Raw genomic sequence first — 13,877 nt, forward strand, 5'->3', positions numbered from 1 at the left:
GTAATTTTACATGTAAGTACTGAGTAGTATTAATTAACATGCAATTACTATATGGGTAGGGCTAACCCTTATGCGTTGTTGGGGACGTTTTTGTCCACTGGGGGTAAAGTTGAGTCTTATTTTGGACACAACTTTCTCTGTGTTTGAGCTAATGGAATGATTTTTGGTGACAAATCTTATTTTGACCCATATTTTGGGAAAATGCTTTGAAATTTTTTAAAAACTAAACGGTACACTCTGGGCAAATTCACTACCCTTCCGTTATGTTCGTGGATGAAAACATCCACTAAATTAAACTGCTGTAAAAATATATCAGATAAATATATATTTTTTCAATTTTTTTTTGCATAAATCTATTAATCAACCTCAGTCCTGATCAAAACTACCAAATGTTAAAAAAAATCCAAGATTTTAACTCTTTAATTACCAAGTTCATAAATTATGTCACTGATTTGGGGGAAAAAACACACAAAACTACATATTTTCAATATAAAAAGTGATTGTGGACTGGATTTTTTTTTTTACCTTTTATCACAGTCTTGGGCATGTCAAAGATTAGTAAAAACGATTGGCTTTAATGCATTGTTAGTTTTTGTGCAGCATTAGATTTAAATTTTTTCTCCCTCATTTGTTGTTGGTGGCTGTTTTTGCCCCATTGACTTCCATTATAACGACATTTTTTGATTGCAAAGTCATGACACCATATAATCATGCATTCTTGATTGTTTGTGGTTTTCCCTTTTGGGAAGAGGTAAAATTAGTTATTTTTACAGTCGATCACTAAGTGGGACCATTAACCCTTTAGATAGGCCTGTGCAAAAAAGGCTTAGTTTCTGGCTTGTATATGGAGTTATATGGAGTATAACAGCAAATTATAGTGTTTGTATGTGTGTGAGATTCTTGATCGTTGGTGGTTTTCCCTATTGGGAAGAGGAAACCTTTGTTATTTTTTACAGTTGATCACTAGGTGGGACCATTAACCCTTTAGATAGGCCTGTGTAAAAAAAAGCTTAGTTTCTGGCTTGTATATGGAGTTATATGGAGTATAACAGCAAATGATATTGTGTGTGTGTGTGTGTGTGATAGAGAGAGAGATAGAGAGAGAAAGAGAGCGTGTGAGAGAGACCTTTGTGCACTTACCTTGATGTATCTGAAAAAAATCCAAATATGCACCTCATGCTCAGAACTACATGGAGTAAACAATAAAAAAAGAAGTGTGTTTATGCACCTGATGCCTTTTGATGGTGAAAAGTACGGATGGCCTATGTGTGAAATGCTCGTCTTTTCTTGATGGTAAAGCCTTAAAATCCTGTAAAAAAATCTACTTTGCATCAAATTTATGAACATAATGTATTATGAACCAAAATGCAATATCAACCTCAAATAAGCTGCAGCTCGCTGGTGTAACAAGGAGTCGGAGGCGTCCGGATCCATATGCAGCATTTATTAAACAGAATGGTAATACAGGCAGAGATCAGGAATGGTGTCAGGGATAACCAGAATCGTAACCAGAAACAAGCAGAGATCGGGACAGGCAGCGGAGTCGGAATACACAGTCCAAAGGTCAAAACACAGGAATAACAAACACAGGGAAAAACGCTCGGAAATGTCAGACTGGCTAAACAAGACTTCGCAGTGAGTGAGAGTGAGTGTGCTGCTTATATGTGTGTGTGTAAATGAGGTGCAGGTGTGGCAAGGAAATTGGCTGATGAATGAGGTGCAGGTGTGGCAGGGTGATTGTGATGTAGTGACTCATGGGTAATGTAGTTCGGGTGTGGTGCAACAGTATGAGAGGTGCTAGTGTCCAAGTGATATCTGGTGGTTGATGGGTGGAATGGTCCTGAGTGGAGTGCCCTCTACTGAAGCTCATGGGCACTCCATCTAATGATCGTGACAGCTGGAGGGGTCAAGCTGCATAATCATTTCTAAAACTTCAGTACAAGTCACGCACTTTTTCGTGTTGCTTGCTGCTGTTCTCACCATTAAATGACCAGCACGATGGCATGCAAGTGTTTAAATCCACGTACTTTGCTTTTGTTTAGTCTATACTTATCACCACCATTAAAAGGCAGCAGGTGCATAAATACACTTTTGTTTACTCCGTGTAGTTCTGAGAGCTGAGGTGTACATATTGATTTTCTCAAATACATCAAGGTAAGTGCGCAAAGGTCTCTCTCACACACTCTCTCTCTTTCTCACACACACACATACACACACCATATCATATGCTGTTATACTTCATATAGCTTCATATACAAGTCAGAAACTAAGCTTTTTTTGCACAGGCCTATCTAAAGGGTTAATGGTCGCACCTAGTGATCAACTGTAAAAATAACAAATGTTACCTCTTCCCAATAGGGAAAACAACCAACAATCAAGAATCTCACACACACACAAACACTATAATTTGCTGTTATACTCCATATAACTCCATATACAAGCCAGAAACTAAGCCTTTTTTGCACAGGTCTATCTAAAGGATTAATGATCCCACCTAGTGATCAACTGTAAAAATAACAAATTTTACCTCTTCCCAAAAGGGAAAACCACAAACAATCAAGAATGCATGATTATATGGTGTCATGGCTTGGCCATCAAAAAATGTCGTTATAATGGAAGTCAATAGGGCAAAAACAGTCACCAACAACAAATGAGGGAGAAAAAATTTAAATCTAATGCTGCACAAAAACTAAAAATGCATCAAAGCCAATGTTGCTACTAATCTTTGACATGCCCAAGACTGTTATAAAAAGTAAAAAAAACAGCCACAATTACTTTTATATTGAAAATAAGTCATTTTCTGGGTTTTTCCCCCAAATCAGTGACATCATTTATGAACTTGGCAATTAAAGACATAAAAAACATTTGGTAGTTTTGATCAGGACTGAAGTTGATTAACAGATTTATGCAAAAAAATTGAAAAAAAAAAAAATGAATCTGTTAAATTTTTACAGCTGTTTAAATGAGTGGATGTTTTCATCCCGAACATAACGAAAGGGTAGTGAATTTGAACAATGCACAAGGGTTAAGATTAGGGGGATATATGCATTATTTATTGTTGTCATAATATTAAATACATGTAATGTGTAACAAGGACACATAACGCTTCTCATCTAAACCAAAAAGTTATATTTCTCCAATAGTTCTCTAGCTTGTCCACATTATCTTTGGCAATCTGCAGACAAGCAACAATTTTCTCTTCGAAGCAGTGGTTTTCTCCTTACAGCTCTGCCATGTGCACCATAGTTGTTCAGTGATCTCCTGATTGTGGACACATGAACATTAACATTAGCCAATATGAGAAAAGCCTTTAGTTGTTTATATATTATCCTGTACTCTTAAAAAATAAAGGTTCTAAAAGGGTGTTTTTGCAGTGATGCCATAGAAGAACCATTTTTTGAACCTTTCAGTGAACAGTTACTAACAGAACCATTTTGAAGACCATTTTAAAAACCTGAATCTAATCTAGTGTGTTGTCCTTTGCAACATTGTGGTTGCTTTTAGAGTGATATTTATCGGTCGACCACTCCTGGGGAGGGTAAAAGTGGTTCCTGGTTTCCTCCATCTGTATACAGTCTGTCTAACTGTGGATTTGTGGAGTCCAAACTCTTTAGAGATTTAGAGAGCGCCAACAACTCTTTTTCTGAGGTCCTCAGAAATCTCTTTTGTTTATGCCATAATTCACTTCAGCAAACAAAAAAAAATGCACTTTCCACAAAAAGATACACTGGATAACTTTTATCAATAAACAAATGACAAAGAAAACGTTCTCCTTGTCCACTTTTAGGACTTGTAGGACTGGTTGTTTTGGGTCATATTAATGCAGAAATATAGAAAATAGTAAAGGGTTAACAAACTTTCAATCAGCACTGTATATATATATATATATATATATATATATATATATATAATGTAATGTATTTAGGTCTTTGTTATCAACATCATGAAGTGCATTAAACATTAGATTACACCAAGGTTTCACAGACTGGGTTTTTTTAATCAAATGCAAGCTAATGATGAAAAGCTAATGCTTAATAATTAAGCTAAAAGCTTAATAATCATAAAAATGTCAAAATGAACAGATTTGTATTCTGATTTTATTGATCAGCGAACAATGTTTATGGGCTAGCATACAAATTTGGTCACAAAAGTTCAAGCATGCTTGGTTGACATGGCAGCAAGAGCTTCTACAAAAGCAAATGAGCTTTGTACTCGCACATCAAGCCAATATTGTTGAGCTTCTGTTTATGTTCGTTGATTCGTTGAAGTTCACATGTGAATAAGACACATAAAATAAAACTGCTCTTAATGAAATGCGATGTGTAATGTAATGTGCCTTTTAAGAAGACTTGTATTAAACTGCTCAATTCATTAGGATTTTTTTTTTTTGGGTGAACACACTTGCAATAAATGGATATAAATCTTACAGATTTGTTAATTTATGTTTCAAGATGAATTAATTTTTTTTATTATTATTGATTTGGTACAACATGAGGGTGAGTAAACGATTAAATAATTATAATTATAACGTTTCATATAAAGCATACTTTTCTTGCAATTGTACATACATTACATATTATCCCTCTTAAAGTGAGACAATATCTTGCAAATGACTTCAATTGTTTCTCACACAGATCTCAACATTCAGCATGCGGAACACAACAATGGTATCAATCAAGTAGAATTTTAAGACTTTAAACATTTCTAAAGACATTATTAACATGCAGAAAAGGGGGACCAAATAAAATGGCAAATAAAGTCAGAAAATAATAAAGCAAAGCAACTGCATAATTTATTAATCATGTTATGCACTCATCATACTTGTGGCTGAGATTAAGTAATAAATACTCAAAGTTTGTAGTATCTGAGATTTATATGTAGCTTGATTTATTTAGTGAAATTTATCTCTAAAATGGTTTAACTAAATGCTCGAAACTACCAAACTATGCTCTCATTACTATTCCACTAATATACCGTAGACCAGTTGAAGGAGTGATTTCAAACGAGTGAGTGAATTTGGACACTGAGTGTGCCAGAACCACTGCCGCTTTTGCACAGTTTGTACTTGTTGTTTTATAATCATTTGAAACTGAGCAAACCGGAATCTTGTGCAGTGACAAGATGTTTTTGGAACTTTAGCTACATCCCAAATGATGCACTGTAGACTATATACTCAACCATGTAGTATATGAATTATATAAGGTTATTTTGTCATTCATAATTAGTCTAATAGCCCCTCCCACTTCACTATGTAATTAAAGCTGTGACAGTTGAGTGCATGAAGTGTCCAACATTCCACACTTAATTTTTTTTTTTTTTTTTTTTATAAGTGCATCATCCAGTTATTTAAAGTGCACTTTTTTGTTTTGGGTATTTTCAGTGTGAACACACTACTTGCACTATTTATACTACAAAACATCATAGAATGGTGTATAAGTAGGCCTACATTATTTGGGATGCACCTTCTGTCATGGAAACTAACTTTAATTAAGCTATTTAATAATCAGTTAAAACACAATTTATACCTATAAGATATTACAGACGATATTATGTTGTATCTACATTGGAAAAGTGGTTTGGAAGATGGATGGATGGGTGATTCATTTAGCATGTCCCTCACAGTGCATTATGGGTACATTGTGGTTATTCTCTGTCACTGAGCAAAAATCGGTTGTACGCTCATTATTGTGGTGCATTATGGGTTTGAATGAGTGCACTCAATAATGCAATCCACTATGGTTTCGTGCACATCACTGCAAATGGTTGATCCCACAAATAGTGCCATATGTAAGGGTAAGGTGGCGATTTTGGACACAGCCCATGTACTGTGTGTTATAACTAGCCCTGTGTTAGGTTGTGCCTCGCTTTCACCACCTATGTACAATGAGAGCAGGCTTTTTCGCTTTTTTCTTCAGGTGGATGATTTGTGAATTGTGAATTGAGTTGCAATTCAATTCAATGTACTTTATTGTCATGATTGTGTATTCATAAAATACTGCCAAAACATTATATAAAAATAAAATTTAAAAAGGCAAGTAAAAGAAATACACATACAAAAAATTGAGACCTGGCTTAGACCAGGATCATCTTTGTCCTAATTTAGGCGCTTGTCTTTAATCCAGATCTGGTCAATACAGGGCTATCATTCTTTGTGTGTTGAGTGTAAACTGGTTCTGTGGAATTGAGCTGGTGTGTAAAACAGTGTCTTAAAAATGCAAAAGGTGTATTCCAATGGTCAAAGACATCAATATGTTTACAATTAAAAATAAAAGTAGAACATGTCCTGTGGAAACAACCCTTAAGGGTACCCCTAGTGTTTCTTATTTCATTTGCTGGGCTCTTATAGGTATGGCAGTAGCCGTTAAATGTGTTGCTGTGGGTGGAAACAGTCCTATGCTGATATGTTCCACAATGTGGAAGGAGTGAGGAAGTAGAGAACAAGTCTATTGCACTTTGGTTTAAGTATGTAATGTTTTTGCACTGAGGGAGAAGTTTTGAGTTCTGTAAATTAGTTTGTTCTTAAACTATAAATGTTGAAAGATCAAGGAACATTTGATTGTCATGAGCTTATTAAACAGGACTTTGCTTTGACTTGTGCCTAAAAATCTAATAGAAACATAAACCAAATGAGAAAATACTGTTCTTCAGAAAGAATTTTATTGATTTTGCGTATCTTAAAATTTTAAATGTTTCACCTGAATGGCTGTTGCTCCCAGCAAAATGTATTTGTTAAAGTCTTTAAAGTCTTCCTGTAATGTCACAGAGTTTGTTTGGGGTTACATAATGTGTTTGCCATCACTGGTTCTGTCTGGTAACGAAAACTATATGGCTTTGCCACAATGTAGGCTGATTAATCGCAGTAGTCTTTACTGTCCATTTTTTTTTATTCTTTTTTTTTTAATAATTATTACAATTATTTATTTATTACCTGTCCTTCTGGCAAGATTTTGCTTCCCTTCTGGCCGTTGCTGTACCCCTTCTATTCACAACCAAAGAACATGGACTGATCGACTGTGTGCCACGGTACAAGCACCGTCCTCTCTGTTATCCCTGTTTGCCCTCTTGTGGAAATAGGGGGTAATACAATCCTCAAAGCATACAATAACTTTTATTCTGTTGACAATTTTTTTTTTATGCCAAAAATCATTAGGATATTAAGTAAATATGTTCCATGAAGATATTAAGTAAATTTCTTACTGTAAATATATCAAAACTTATTTTTAGCTTAGTAACAGGCATTGCTAAGGACTTAATTTGGAGAACTTTAAAGTCGATTTTCTAAATATTTAGATTTTTTGCACCCTCAGATTCCAGATTTTCAAACAGTTGTATCTTAGCCAAATATTGTCCTATGCTAACAAACCATACCTTATTTATTCAGCTTTCATATAAATTAGAAATCTCAATTAAAAAACAAAATTAGCCTTATGACCGGTTTTGTGGTCCATATATGTAATATGTAATCAAAAGGAAAGAAAGTTTTTTCACTTTTTCAGGATAATGAATTTTAAAGATAATTTAGTGAAATCAAATTAAGCTTTACAGATGTTTATTGGAAAGAGTTGAAACAGTATTTTTAAAAACCCTAAACCAGAGACCTATACTGACTCTGACTGCATTTGGACTGCAGATAATCTTCAGTATCCATCATGTAAGATGCCTAAGGGCGATAGGAAGGACAGCTGATCATCCTTGCAATGGCAAACCACATTTAACCTTGAATCCCCCCCCCCCCCCCCAGACATGTTCATGAAATTTAAAATTCAAGAGTGGTGTAACCGCTCACATGTAAGAGTTGGGTTTACAATTTTGTGTGAATGGGAATTAAAATTTAAAGCCAAATTAAATGAAATAACATTAAACGTTTAATGTGTAAACATTAACTTTAACTGTACATTTTGCTGTTTACAAAGAAGTCAATAACTCACAAATATAAATTTTATGAAGCATTTAATCAACAAGCTGTGCACTCTGATTAGTTTGCCCTAGCCATGAAACACCATCGTTTAATGTTGTAACTGCTTGATGATGCATGCAGGCGATATCAGTTGTGCCTCAGTTTTCTCGTCCTCATCAATAAGATGCTGAATATAACACGAAGTTCCTACTAAAACATGGCCAGTAGTCTGCATAGTGAAGAGAGTCCATTTTAGGGCTTCCCTTTTAGCAGAGAAAAGAAGATCAGTGAGACATAAGCCTTTTGTGTTTATGTTCTATAATATAGTAAGGTAAATAAAGATCATTTATAATCTTTTGTTTTGTATAATTTATTATTGACTATTTATTAGAGCCCTACCGATATATCGTTCTGCTGATATTATCGGCTGATATGAGCCTGTCACCGATATATCAGTATCGGTGAATATGCCGTTAATATTACCTTTTTTTTTTTTACAGAACATATAATGCAGATTAAATACTTGAAATGGTGTAATTACTTGGTTTGTCCAGTAGAGCGTGCTCCATTGTTTGCTACTGGCGACCTGGATGAAATGCTTTAAAGCTTAAGTCTATGGAAAACCATTTAACTTTGAACGGCCATATATCCGTAACGGCGCTGCAAATCCGCAACAAATTCGGGGGATCCCTTCAGCTTAAGGAACCCCCTAGAACGCATATCAAGTGTACATCTAGAGGCCCTCTCACAAATTGGAAAGTGTCAAAAATTTTGACATTTACTGTACTATAATATACACAAAGAATATCGGCCGATATATTGGTATCCAATATTGGTATCAGTATCGGCCACCAAAAAAAAAACATATCGGTAGGGCTCTACTATTTATACATGCACTTCACACGTCTTTATTGTGGCATGCAAAGCCTGGTCTCTACCAAATCTGTTTATCACAATAAAAAGTGCTTATTGTGAACCATGTCTCAATCTCAAAAGTAATCCCTATAGCAGGGTAAGCACGAAAGCATTGCTAGACACCTAGGAATGAATGAATCCTTGATAAGGTACCATCATCTAATGGCCTGTGTTGGCTTACATACTTTTAATTGTTACATTATATTAGTTCTTTCTCTCCGTATCTCGAACTACAGAGCTTCTAATGACACACATGGACAAACACACTTACCTTAGCATTCTTTTTGCTTTATAGCACTGCAAATCATATGACACAGAGTACATGCCATACAATGTTGCCTGCACATTTAGGCACCCAATAAAATCCTTTGGGTGATTTTTGTAAAGATCAAAAGTCAGTTTGGCAACGTCTTTCCTCGTTTTTTTCCAGCTACATCCAGGATCTCTCTTGGTTATATGTTTCTGTGTAGTAATGATATGGAGAGAGAGAGAGAGAGAGAGAGAGAGAACATGAATTTACATAAATGTGGTGTTTAGCATTTCAGTCAAAATCTCAAAATTTTGGAAGAAAGATATATGGGGGGAGAGGGAGGTAATGTGCAGGATAGACATGAAGGAATTAAATGATGCAATAAAAAGTGTAATTACCTGTTCTGAGGACTTTTATGTTGAAATGTTTGTATGTTAGTTTCCTTTTTTAGTTTTGTAGTAGGCCTGCACGATATATCGAAATATCGCAATATGCATATCGCTAGGACATGCGATATCTGAATCATTTTAATAATAGGCTACTTAAATCAAAATGTTGCAAAAGGACAAAGTTTTAGTTTGATGCATATAGCAGAGGATTGATTGACGTTACAAAGAGTTAAATGCAATAAGTTGAAGAAAACAAATATTTGCCGTTTTGTCTTGCTGTCTGACTCACACCTGCCACACACGGGCAGAGCATGCGCATACATTCCACACAGAGGCGCGACACACAGAATTATGTCAATAATACCCTTCTCACAACATTCTGCACTTGCAGAATTAAAATAACAGTTTACTGAGATACATACATTTTCATTTGCAGGAATAGTCATACTAAGAATTTTCCAAAGCCTTTTGGTTGCAAAGAAAAGTTAATAAATTTGTATTTTTATTTGTGAAATAAGTTTCATATTAAATATCATTAGGTCAGAGTAGATACTACATCTGATTAAGAATGTTTTTAGTGACAATAAAAATATATCACAGATGGACAGCCGAAATGTGTATTTGTGTTGTGTCAGATAATCTGAATAATGACCATTAGTCTGTGATTTGTTCTTTTTTTTTTTTTTTTTTTTTTTGCATTTAGCATGAAAGTGTCTTAAAAAAGCAACCAGTATTGTAAAGGAAGTTGGTCCAGTATTATTATTAGAAATATTTTTTTGGTATTGTAAGAACATAATATCTATCTGTTCCAAAACCTAGTGAGCTGCCTTCAGAGGCACTATGTGAAGGTTGTTCCAAAATGTAGGTGTCTTAAATATTCTGTCTCCTTAAAATGCCTAATTTTTCATCAAATTCTAATGAACCATCGAATGTATACTTTGCTGGGATGGCTTCGAGATGGGCTTTGTTTATAAATATAAGTATAAACAATATATACAAACAAGAACAACATTCTGTACCAATATATCTATACTGCATTATTATTATTATTTGTATTTATATTTTTTGTGGATTGTTAAAATAGCGCTGTTTAAAGGCAGCGGTTAACCTCTGGTGTAAACTCTGTGTAGCAATGTATTGATTTTCATTTTTTAGCTGGTGTAGAATCACAAAGATGTTTCACAAAATCTGTATACGGTTTTATCCATGTCTTGCCTGACATTTTATGTAAAAGCATTAGTCTAATCCTGAAGAGCACAGGATGGTTGCCTAGGATCATGCAAAGGTCACATGACTGATGCTGCTATGCAGAGCATTCCAGATTTATCGCAGATTTTTATAAAAAGGTTTCTTAGAATACAGGAAAAAGCAAGGAATCTAACTACTGCAGGCTTTTGAAAAGTGCCTGTATGTTCTTTACTTCAAGAGATAGTGTTTTCCCCCCTTCCTCACAATGCAGGAAAAAAATGACAATAAAAAACACTTGACATCAGATATGCTTTACCTGGACCTCCTGTCCATTTCATTCTTTACACTTACCCTTTCTAATTTCCTCTGACCTGGAAGGTGTTTCTGAAAAAAAAGAAAGAAAGAAAAGTGTCCTTTATGCGTCTGTTGACATCTAAATTAATTTCGATCAACAATGTGTTTAAGATCATGTAACATGGTTTGAGTAATTAAGTCTTTTAACTCTGGCTAACTGACTTAGATTAGACTTATCACATGCTTGCATGAACATTTCAAACCTCTTTCACCTTCTTCTCCTTCAAATCACTGGCTGACACATTGATGTTTTCATAAGAAATAGGTCAATAAGCTGAGAATAGACATGACTCTCAGATGTCTATTGCACAAGATCTAAACTCAGTCTGTGCATTTCAAGGGTTCCACCCGGAGGTGATATCAAAGTGCATGTTCATAACATTGGAACATAATGTCCCTTATTATGCTTAATACTAGACATGATGTTGTGTGTCAGTAAAACAATTATGGAATTGTGAAAATGGTCTTGTGAATAATGTCTCATTATGTTACTATAAACCACTAAATATAGAATTTCACTAAATGGGAGCTATATGCTAAAGAGCATATAATTTGAAAGCAATTGTATGAGCACAAGAAAGCTTATAAAATAAACACAGTCAAAGAAAATCATGAAAATTCATCATATTACAGTAAATTTCTACAAACATGTCTCTATGCTGATGATCTTAACTTGATGAAAACACTGACCTGCTGTGGAGCCCACTTCTGTCCTTCCCCTAAAACCATTAGGACAGTGTTATCTTTTAAGGTTTGAAAAAAGTCCTCTGTATCCACTCCAGTTCCATCTTCATCCAACACTAAAGACCTGATGCAGTGCATGTGGAATATATCCATCACCTAGAAGGGAAAAAGCATTCAACGATCTTTAGAGCAATTGTGATGGAATTTCAAGAAGTGCTTCTGTTCTTAGGCTGACTCCTCCAACTTTCGAGTTATCACACATAAATTTAACCACTACTAAGAACCAAAGTGAGTAATGGAAACATTATGTGATCCAGTGTAGTTTAATTCAACATAATTAGATATTTGACTCCACCGTAATAGTTAAAACAAAATGTGTCTTCATTTGACTTTCATATATCAAGCTCCTGTACCATTTGATTTTATTTTCAAGTGTGTCAAATGGTCAAATGTTTCAATGTACTTAATAATTGGTAGTTTGCAGAAACAAGGACTTCTTGATTGTGTTTCTTAATGTTTCTTCGATCCTTTTAATTCTTGTCTTCACCTTGTTCTGTAGGTCTCTCAGGTCATTGGCCATGATGCCTTTCTTAATGGAGCGTTCAGAGTTAATGACCCGGAAGGGTCTGGAGTGCTGAGGCCAACTTGGTAAGAGCTGCTGTGTCATAGAACCGCAGGCTGATATGCATCTGTTGACATTAAACACACACACACAATGGTACAAAATGGTTTGCTTGAAATCCCAGTCCCCAGTTTTACACAAATATAAGGAAGGAAGCTTAATCTAATATTAGATTAATAGAATAACAATTGGCATATAAACAGGAGATTATAATACAAATACAGTTACTTTGAAAGGGAGGTTGCGAACACATTAAGGGATTTCTTGGCATGTTCCATTGGAATCGACTGTAAAGTTCCAGTAATCTTCAAAAATACAAGAAATAATGCATTAAATAACATAAGTAAATAAGTAGCATCAACAATAACAGCTAAAATATATTGCACAAGCAATTATACAAGCAATAGGGATTGCTTAAGAGGGACACATGTAGCACTGTCAAATACATAGTTATCTAAATACACACAGAACAGGAAACAAAATATATAATATCTTTGTATATTAAGTCAACAAAAATATTTAAAGTTTAAAATCTATTATAAAGCTAAAAGCTTTTGCATAGTAGAACATATAATGAATGACCTCAAGACTTCTTAACTTTTGTAAAAAAAAAAAAAAAAAGATTACTTGTATATGTAATTATTCACAAGAAATCAATAAGACTAATTATAGTAACAGTAATTACACAATACCTTAGAAAGAAATCTCTTTGGATCCGTTTTTTGTTCTGGTATTGTTCTGTATTTACAGTAAATGTGTGTGTCTCTTCTGTTCGTTGCTTCGGATTATTATTGCAAAACACATTTTTTCACCTTTGTTCCACTCTGAAAGCATGAGTATTTGGTCATGCTGTGTTGAGCAATGGGCAATAATGTGAAATAGTCTCTCGGTCCCTGCTCAGTCATACCACTCGTGACCATTTTCAGAAGTTTATCAGTGGTGCATGAACAAATAAAATATATATGGAAATACATACAGTACATACAGAGATGTGTTGGCTATAGCTGAAGAGAATGTTTTTACAGTTGATGAGACACGTATTAAGTTGAAGAGACTACACATGACATTCGCAAAAACACAGATCAGTCCACTCGATCCATCACTACTAATAATTTAATGTAAGGTTTTTGTTGTTGTTGTTTGCCTCTGTTCAAATGTTGTGGACATGGTTTAGAAACATTAAGTATATTTATCTTTATATATATATATATATATATATATATATATATTAAGAGTTTTAGTTTTTGCTTAAAGGGATAGTTCACCCAAAAATGTAAATTGTTTCAATAACTACTCAACCTCATGTTGTTCCAAACCCGTAAGACCTTCGTATAACATTTGTTACTGTCTATGCAGAGTCAGAAAGCTATTGGATTTCATTAAAAACATCTTAATTTGTGTTCCGAAGATGAACAAAGATCTTACAGGTTTGGAATGACATAGAACTAACTACAAATGCCAAACCAATTAGCATCTACAAACAAATGATGCTAGCGTTTCTCAGAACTAACATTAACACACATTTCTGAGCCATTCTTTTTATTTGTATTTTTTTATTTTTTTATTTATTAATAGTTC

At 34.4% G+C, this 13,877-nt stretch overlaps 1 protein-coding gene across 1 annotated transcript; it reads right to left on the minus strand.

Moving 5' to 3' along the window:
- Positions 1-7,930: 7,930 nt before the first annotated feature.
- On the minus strand, positions 7,931-13,106 carry cidec (cell death inducing DFFA like effector c). Its single transcript, XM_059570223.1, has 7 exons — positions 12,992-13,106; positions 12,528-12,604; positions 12,225-12,366; positions 11,684-11,833; positions 10,991-11,023; positions 9,084-9,274; positions 7,931-8,160 (listed from the first exon to the last, which is right to left on the minus strand). Exons 2-7 carry the CDS (start codon positions 12,575-12,577, stop codon positions 8,007-8,009), a joined length of 720 nt encoding a protein of 239 aa, XP_059426206.1. The 5' UTR covers positions 12,578-12,604; positions 12,992-13,106; the 3' UTR covers positions 7,931-8,006.
- Between the last annotated feature and the right edge of the window lie 771 nt (positions 13,107-13,877).

Source organism: Carassius carassius, chromosome 17 (genome assembly GCF_963082965.1).
Source record: "Carassius carassius chromosome 17, fCarCar2.1, whole genome shotgun sequence".
Taxonomy (NCBI): Eukaryota; Metazoa; Chordata; class Actinopteri; order Cypriniformes; family Cyprinidae; genus Carassius; species Carassius carassius.

Excerpts from the sequence above, each read along its gene's own strand:
- cidec (XM_059570223.1), bottom strand. The coding sequence starts at position 12,577 with ATGGAACATGCCAAGAAATCCCTTAATGTGTTCGCAACCTCCCTTTCA. Across the intron at positions 11,024-11,683 it reads AGAAGTGGGCTCCACAGCAG|AAACACCTTCCAGGTCAGAG; the intron begins GTCAGTGTTTTC and ends CTTTTTTTTCAG. Across the intron at positions 8,161-9,083 it reads AAAGCAAAAAGAATGCTAAG|GGAAGCCCTAAAATGGACTC; the intron begins GTAAGTGTGTTT and ends CTCTGCTAAAAG.